This window comes from Sinocyclocheilus grahami, unplaced genomic scaffold (assembly GCF_001515645.1).
Source record: "Sinocyclocheilus grahami isolate Dianchi unplaced genomic scaffold, SAMN03320097.WGS_v1.1 scaffold209.1, whole genome shotgun sequence".
Taxonomy (NCBI): Eukaryota; Metazoa; Chordata; class Actinopteri; order Cypriniformes; family Cyprinidae; genus Sinocyclocheilus; species Sinocyclocheilus grahami.
Genome location: NW_015505388.1, coordinates 232,796 through 241,528, shown reverse-complemented (window position 1 = coordinate 241,528; position 8,733 = coordinate 232,796). Strand labels below are relative to the sequence as shown.

Here is an 8,733-nt window from a genome sequence, read left to right as displayed (position 1 = left end):
TTCTGTCCACTAGCTTGCTTTAACCACAATCCTGATCACAGACATTAGGAGTAACCAATGAGATCTGTAATACCTAGACAAATATATCAATTAGCATTCCCATTGATCTCAAAGGTAATTGTTTGGCTGATGCAAGAACCCTGGAAATATGTTGACTAATTTTGAATGGCAATTAATAGAGAAAGATGCTTTTTGCATCCAGATGGTGTAGTTACAGGATCTACCAGCAGGGCCTAACAGCCATGCGATGCATCTAAACTGTGATGATCCCAAACATGACACACTAGCTAGCATAAAAGATGTGACCCCATGTGTTACACCAATTAAATAATCAATCATAAAAGCATTAAACTGGCTCAACGATATGATTTCAGTCCCTCTCTGCGGTGTTAAAGGATGATATACCCCAGCACTCTCTGAGAGTTCTGCAGTTCTGTGTTTTCACCAGATGTTTGAGAGGAGTAGATGCAGTACATGCTGTCATGTTGCTCTGGGCTGGTGTCCATGGGCTGTATTACCAAAGTTTGATGTTGCTCTTCCCTTTCGTTCTTGTCCATAATCTCAATATCTGTTGTTGAGCATTCCTCATTCCACTGCGTAAGGTTCTCCCACCACTTAGAAAGGAAATGACAGACAAAATTATTTCATTAGAGCTAATCAATTATGACTACAATTCATACATTTGTAAAAAATAAAGTTTCCAAAACATTTTTTTTAGTGTGAGAAACATTTTAATAATCTAAAGCACCTTTTTCCACAATTAAGACCTTTTTGTACAGTTGAAAGGTTCCACTGATGTTTAAGTTTATTCATGGAATCATAGATAATAATAATAAAAAAAAAAACTTTATTTTTAAGAGTGGGCCAGTCCAGAAGGCAAATTTGCCATGAGTTTTCTCAGTAATTTCCATTGAATTTGTAGGTAGTTAAGTAAATATATTAAGTAAAAAACAAGGTGTGTAAATGCCTTAAACTGTGTTCATTTATTGGATAAAGATCATGGTTTAAGCTCAGCTGACATTACACATAGGCTAAACAGCTTTAGTGTTCTAGCAATATTCAATGAGTACAAGTCTGTATACATTTTGAAATACTGAGAAAAAGATTTTAATCTCTCAGGTTTTTATACAGCCAATAGTGTTTTGTTGTACATGTAAAACACTCTCTGGGAAACATAAATTAATTTTGAAATGTTATGTGCAAAATGTAAAGTGATAACAAGCTGCTACAGAAGCACTATAACTACCACAGGAATATATATTTTTATACCTAACCAAATGTAGCAGCTTGTTAGCAACTTCACATTTTTAAAGCACAGAATGGTGACAGAATTCACATTTGATCTGTGATTGTGTGTAATTTATTTGATTTAAAAACAGAAAAGAAAAAAAAAACTGAAGAATCCTATGGCATGAAAATGCAAATTCTCTTCCAGCTTCAAGAACTATAAACATCTTTAGGTGTACTCTGTCAGATTAATGCATTTGATATGGTGGATGGCGTTGGCCTTACCTGAGACTGTTCAGTGTCCATGATTTCATTTTTGAAGTGTTTGGGATCTGGTATTTCAGGAAGGATCAGTCTTCTAATTCTTTCAAGACCAAAGAATGTCATAGCGTTCAGACATTTGATAAAAATGTGTCAAGAATACTATAATAATTGAAGTGCTGGTTTATACTCACCCCTGTTGAGTCAACAGACAAACAAGAAGAAAGGCGGTTAGTGGCAGCACAATTATCAAAATATAAACCCATATGTAGGCGGATGCTTCTACCATACAAGCACCTGTGAACAAAATGTTTAGTTAATTTGTGAAGCTTTTTACACACACAGAAGAATATATGTAATAATTTACTTCTGTTTATATTTCATTTGACTTATCCAAACCAACTTGAAGGATACAACAACAAAAGTAATTCATACTAGAGACAAAGTAACATAAGTAAAAACCACAAAAACTCCAGAATTTCTCAGAGTAGAGTACAAGCTAGTAAGTACATATTAGTACATATTGCTATTGCTGATGACCATTAATGCTTATTTATCAAACCAGGCTCTGGACTTGAACCTGAACACATGGTTTTTCAAAGACAAAGAAATAGCACCTGCATTGTTTTCCCAACTTTGTACTTTTGTCCAATTGCTCCAGTCCTTTTGCTGACACTCCTTCTTCATTCTTATTCTTAAATCGTAATTCATCTTCATGCTGACAGTGGAGAGGCTCAAATTATACACCTCATGTTTATGTTTCACTTCAATCCTCTGACCTTCCTGCATGTAAGCATGTAAGATTCATGAGCATTTTTCCAGCATATACAAGTCTGGTTTCCTCAGTTTTGGGCTAAAAGTGAGTCTTTCTGCAGCTCAAATGTGTAAGTGTCTGTGAGTGTTAAATACCTTCCAGTCTTTGACACACTGGCTCTTGAACTGCACTTCAGCTTCATAACACTCAGGGGATATATTTTTATCTGGGGTCCTCCATGTTACAGTAATACCATGCAATGTATTACTAATATTAAAAATAATCTGGTCCGGGTCAATATCTAATATCTCATCTTGAAAAAAGCAGAATAATTATGAGTACTGTAGGTCCTTACAAAATTCATCAGAAAGTAAAAAATCTGGTGAATCTTGGCCTTCAGCATTCTGATATTTGCCAATAATTAATTAGAAGTGCTAAAAAACAGATATAACAGGCCTTGTTTCTCACTAACGCAACTGGCACCATTTTGCATCTTATCAATTATATTGAAAATGAAATCTTCAGGTCTTATTTTGCATCAATACCCTGATCACAGTCGGGGTTTAATTATTTTGCAATAACAACCAGCTGGATATACGTTATCCACAACTGTAACTGAAACCGAAGCTACTTTCAAATTTCTTGTATCACACCTCAGACTCACTTTCATTGTTTTTATAGGTCTAAATATTATAGTTAAAAAAAAATCACATTAGAAAATGCTTTAAAAAAAAATATATATATATATATATACATATTTAAAAAAAACATTAAGCAATGTTTAAAAACCCATAGCAGAAAATGCTGAAAGAGTTCACAGATGTTGTTTGAGATTACAGTATGAGTAATATGTGAGAGTTTACAGTATAAAATTGACTGAATGAATAACATTATTGCGAAAACATGGGGGTTTTACTTAATGAACATGATCTGATGTGAATCTTTGTCGGGTATACAGGATATACCAGCTCATGTGAACGCCTCCCCCTCCTCAGGCCTTTTGATGTGGCTCTCCAGACAGTTCATGCACCATGATGCATCGCTATACTTATCAGCAAGCCTATCATCATCATAAGATATGTCTAAATGTATACTGACAAGAAAGTGCTTGTCATACGCTCCATTCCTAAAAATTAAACGTATGACCTTTACATTGGAAAACACGTGTTTGTGGTGAGTCTAATAATCATGCTTCTGGGGGACTTTTTAGGTTATTCTCATAATACTTTGCAAAGTCTTTTCTCATGCTCTTCAGCTACAAAACTTTCTAAAAGTTCATAGATAGATAGATAGATAGATAGATAGATAGATAGATAGACAGACAGACATGAAAATAATGAGTAATCAACTTATTTGAAAATTACTTTAAACAAATATTAAATATTTGTTCTGTTAACAAATTAATTAAGGGCCTAAAGTACTGAAGAAAAAAAATACTCACCATATTGATAATAACCATCATAACCATCATCATACTCAGCAGTAGACTCGGAAGCAAAGAGCAAGGCAAGGACTACCAGGTGATACACACTCCAGCTGTTCATGATAATTGAACAATGAAGACGTCTCATTCTTTAGAGCACAGAGGAAAAGATGACACAATTTATAGCACCTGAATCACCAAAGCCCTGCTGTTCCTCCACTCATTTCCTTTCCATCCTCTTAACCACACTTCTTACTCAGTGGTTCAGTGTAGTCTGAGGGAGGGATTTGATTTCAACTCTGTCACATCAGTTGTTTTATTTTAAATTCTTTCTTATTCATTTCACATTCATTTCTTGGGACTCCAGTAGATTTTTGGTAGAAGTTATTGTTGGTGATTTTACCCAATTATGGGAAACTTTCAGTTCTTTGATGCTACAGAAGAGAACGTTAATGTTTTCTTGCTCCTTGTAAAACGATCAATATACAGATGTTAAAAAGAAGCCAGGGCTCCACTTCTGGGAATGGATGATAGCTAAAACCAATACTAATCTAAAGTTATTTGCTTATTTTTAACCAAATACCATTATTTGGTATTTTCTCATGGTATAGAATTCACTTATGTTTTTTTTTGTTTTGTTTTTTTTAATAACTAAGTCCGAAACAGATTATCAGAAAGTCTCATCACAAACTCTTGATCACATAGAGTTGAAGAGCAGATATCCACAGAACCAACCACAGAGAGAGGAAGGAAGAGATCAAGGGTCAGAGAGATAGCAGGCTAATACACTTCACTTACTATTTTTCTTTTACTGAATTATTTTTGCAAGATCTTTAAAACTTTCAACATCACAATGCTTACTAGACTTCTGCAATTAGCAATCACAAAATCCTTCCAGCAGATGGTGTTGTGACTGTGCCACAAATAATTAAAATCATGTGTTATGAATAAATACAGTATATATTTACCTTTCCATGTTTCTAATAACAGTAATTTTCTGTAACATAAACATTTTTCAACTGCACACAGCTGTTCAAAATTTTGGTAATATTATATACTGTAAGTTAAAAAAGTGAATCACATTGCTTGTCTCATTAACCAAACCTTGCAAGCAGCTTGATAATAATCTTTATGATCTAGCTATAGAAGGCTTAATAAAATACATGCAGTAAAGACAATTTATTTATCGTGAATTGCACATATAAGATGTTGGATATTAATTACCACACAAAAGCAGATGCATGGGAAGTGTACGTGTGAACAGTCACATTTATGAGCCTGGGGCTGTTGTTTTGTAATAGATAATGATCATGTTTTGCACACAGAGTGTATATTTCAAAGTCAAGAGAGGAAATGAGTTGGTGTTTATTTACCCTCTTGTCATATCTCATCAAAAAATCCTTCAAGTACACTAATTGTTTTGTTTATTTACCTAATTATTTGCACACAAAAAAACATCCCCAGGTTCTGCTTAAGCGTTCTATTAATATCACACAAAAAAAACATACTTAACATTTAATAATCAGGTTGATACTTTATGACTTTTCCTAATCTTATGATTATAAACTAAATTTCACCTGTAACATGCATGTAACAAGCATCTTATTTGAAAAATGCATTACATACACTTGGGTTCATTTATTTACTTTCAATCTTAATAGTATTTTTCTACTATGTTTTTTACTTGAGAAAAAATATTTTATAATGTTTCTGTATGTTGAAAAATGTATATATAATTCAAGAAGTGCATCCCTATATGTTTATAGACAATTCAAGCTTTAATAATATCTATCAAATGGGTTTTGATCAAGTCAAAAAATGTCAAGGCAAACAAAGGAGTTAATTTGGAAATTTCATAATACTAATACATATTTTACATGTACATTCTTGAGATCGCAAAGACTGTCTCAACACACCATAAATGCACACAGAACCTTAGTTTCAGAAATCCACTGCATCCCACAGTTCTTTCGAGATCTCTGCTTGTAATAGAGATTAATGAGACTAGTGCTCAGCATTTATGAAACGTTGAATGACACTGACCACACCAACCTTGTCATTTCAATTGTGCCACAGAGAGGACGGACATGTCAAGGTAGGGAGTGAAGGGGAAAAGAGAGCGTCGATTCAAAAGATGAGGATAAATCTTTGAGCAGAACTCGATTTCGTCTGGGCTGCGGAGCAGTTCTCCCCCTCTGGGAAGGGCTGCATGTCTGCAGAGAAACCGAGCTAAGACGAGACCTGTCAGGAACAAAGAGCGAAATTCCAATGATATGTTTAGCTAAAAGGGTGAGAGAAAAGTGAATCAAAGCAGTGCAGGATCAAAGAAACGCTTCAGTAAAGTCAACTTGGCCGCCAAGAGACCAGCAGGGGATGCATATGATTTATAAGTCGTTCTTCAGAGCCTTCTGATGTTGAGGAATTGATTGTTATTGTTGCTAGAGAGAAGAAGAGGGAGACGTGGGACTGAGGTGGAGGGTCACCTATTTGCGCTTCAAAAGTGAAGCTCTGTGATGTGTGACCGTCGTCAACACTGGATGACACCATTGGTCTTTAACAGAGGCACTGGAACATGTCAGGGCCAATAAGCCACTGCAACAACCGGCAGAAAAGAAAGTGACAGTTGTTTTGTTTGCTTTGACCTGACTTACATACAATCAAACAAACAGCTTTTGAAAGTCAACATGACTGCGAGTGATGATCAGTGGCAGTTTGTTTGAGGCAAGAGCACAGTAAAAGTCAACAAAAAGGGTCAATGTCAGCAATGCGGAGTAGTTGTGCTACAAGAGATGTCGCGTTCACTGGTCTATATTGCTTTGAATAATACATTTAAGTGCATCTACATTAGCAGACCTGCAGAATTCAGTGGATATTCAGATTAAATGTTCATTAATATCATCAATGTAACAGTACTGGTCACTTTCCAAACCTACTTTTAGTCAGTTATCAGGTTTGGTCATCACTGACATTTTGCAGAATAGATGACAAAAGCAGCTGAGCAAAAACATGCTTATTGTGAGTTAACCACACTAACCACTAGTTCCTTTAAGGAGCAAGGTACTGTATGTGTCATACCTTTCTCCGTAACATTATCAGCTTGAATCAAGCACTGTTCTGCATAGTTCTTGTAATAGTGCATGTTTCTTTTTCTCTTATGTTTTTATGGGAATTCATTATTGTTTGCTTTCTGATGCTGAAATGGCTTATATTTACCTTTATGGTCATAGTAGAAACAGGAGATTCAAAAATGTATAAGAATCATGAATAATTCTGCATTAGCATTGTTTCTGTAGCATAGTAGACAGTGCATAGTTCCTTACAAAACGTTTTATTTTATTGTATTTTATTCTAAAATGTGCAAAAAAAAAATTTAATAATTTTTTAAACAATACAATAATATTTAATGCATGACTAATTCACTAGTCTAGAAGTCAAAACATTCCTTAATTTACTAACAAGAAAAGTCTATCTTAAAAAAAACATTAAAGTAAAGACCCAACACCCGTACTGATAGGCCTACATGTTGCTGTTTTAGTTTTTTTCACAGTTTGCTGATCACAATAATAAAAAAGATTAAATACAATATAAAATAGAGGACCTTACTATTATATTGAACTATTATATATGGAAAAAATATTTTTACAAAATTTTTCAAATCATTTTTAGAATATTTAAATAATGACTGTTTAGAGTAGACATATGTTGGTATTCGGTAATACGATATATCACGATAATTAACATACACGATATTGTTATGGTATACACTTCAAAATACCGTGAATAATTATTTAATACAAATTGTTCCTATTTTTAGAATGCATTAAAAGAATACTTCTTCCATCAGCTGGTTAAAATGCACAACACCGCTGTATGCTGCGTCAAAGACACAAGCCACTCATGGGTGAACAAGCCCAACACAGATGAGAAGCGCATGGCCGAACGAGTGCGCTGAATGAAAATGCACATTCACTCTCTGACAGCAGATGGCGATGATGGAACAGCAAAAATACAGTTGTTAACCCGGTATCCCTTTAGCATTTAAAGGATTTAAATGATTTAAACAGCCATTCAGATTTTTGTGTTCATCGCAACACTGAATACTTAAAGTCTTAGACTATGCTATTTATTTTCATACTTTTTTTTACATTTTAATCTGGACTACAACATGCCCTAGACATTGTTTGAAAATGTTTTGATTCTTTATTGTTCGGTAACACTTTACACTAAGGCTCCATTATGTAACATTAGTTAATTCATTAGTTGACATAAACTGCCAATGAAAATTCTTCTAAAGAATTTCTTAATCTTAGTTAATTTATAACATGTAATTAAAATCAAAAGTTGTAACTGTATTGTTTAATGGACCTGAGCTAACATGAACTAACAGCTCTTATTATTCTGTATACAAAGAATAGCTTCTGTAACAAATGTAGCCATTGTTCATTGTTAATTTAATGCATTAACTGAGGTTAACTAATGAGACCTTATTGTAAAGTGTTACCTATTGTTCTTTATAATTATTTATGTATTGCTTTATTGTATTTAAATGACCAGTTCTTTTTGTTATATTAAAAAAAGTTATTAAACCTGTTATATTTTAACAACACTTTTTTGCATTATCGTGATAATACCTTACACGTGATAAAAACTTATTATCGCAACATGAAACCTAGAGGTTTAAAATAAGTCGAGAGGTTAATAATAAATGACTGTCTAGATTCCTTAATTTACTAACAAGAAAAGTCTTTTTTTTAAATAAACATAAAATTAAGGACACAACATTCTTAGATACATGTTACTGTTGTTTGTTTGTGTTTTGTTTTTTTTCAAACAGAATGAAAGAGTATAAAGGTGCGTGACATGACAGGGAACATGGCATGCAAGACATCTGAAGCCTACAGTGTGTGTATGTATGTGTGTGTTTATGAGATGCAGCCAGCAGACTGCAAGGTAAGAGTGGTCCACTGGGACAACTCAGAAATAACAACAAAGAGTCATCAGAGGTCTGGATGAAAGCCCTGTCATGAAATATTTCACTTCTCACAGTCCACACCTCAATGAGTATGTG

General features: G+C 34.0%; 1 protein-coding gene across 1 annotated transcript; it reads right to left on the bottom strand.

The window, feature by feature from the left end:
* Nucleotides 1-389: 389 nt before the first annotated feature.
* On the bottom strand, nucleotides 390-3,786 carry LOC107595860 (uncharacterized). The gene is made up of 6 exons (XM_016286448.1): nucleotides 3,684-3,786; nucleotides 2,398-2,555; nucleotides 2,106-2,271; nucleotides 1,683-1,785; nucleotides 1,513-1,591; nucleotides 390-614 (listed from the first exon to the last, which is right to left on the bottom strand). Exons 1-6 carry the CDS (start codon nucleotides 3,784-3,786, stop codon nucleotides 390-392), a joined length of 834 nt encoding a protein of 277 aa, XP_016141934.1.
* Nucleotides 3,787-8,733: the final 4,947 nt, after the last annotated feature.

Bases quoted from the DNA above. Each gene is read 5' to 3' on its own strand.
- LOC107595860 (XM_016286448.1), bottom strand. From the start codon at position 3,786: ATGAACAGCTGGAGTGTGTATCACCTGGTAGTCCTTGCCTTGCTCTTT. The intron at 2,556-3,683 runs GTGAGTATTTTT...GCTTTTTTCAAG, and splicing joins TGATGGTTATTATCAATATG to ATGAGATATTAGATATTGAC. The intron at 2,272-2,397 runs GTATTTAACACT...GCTTACATGCAG, and splicing joins AGTGTGTCAAAGACTGGAAG to GAAGGTCAGAGGATTGAAGT.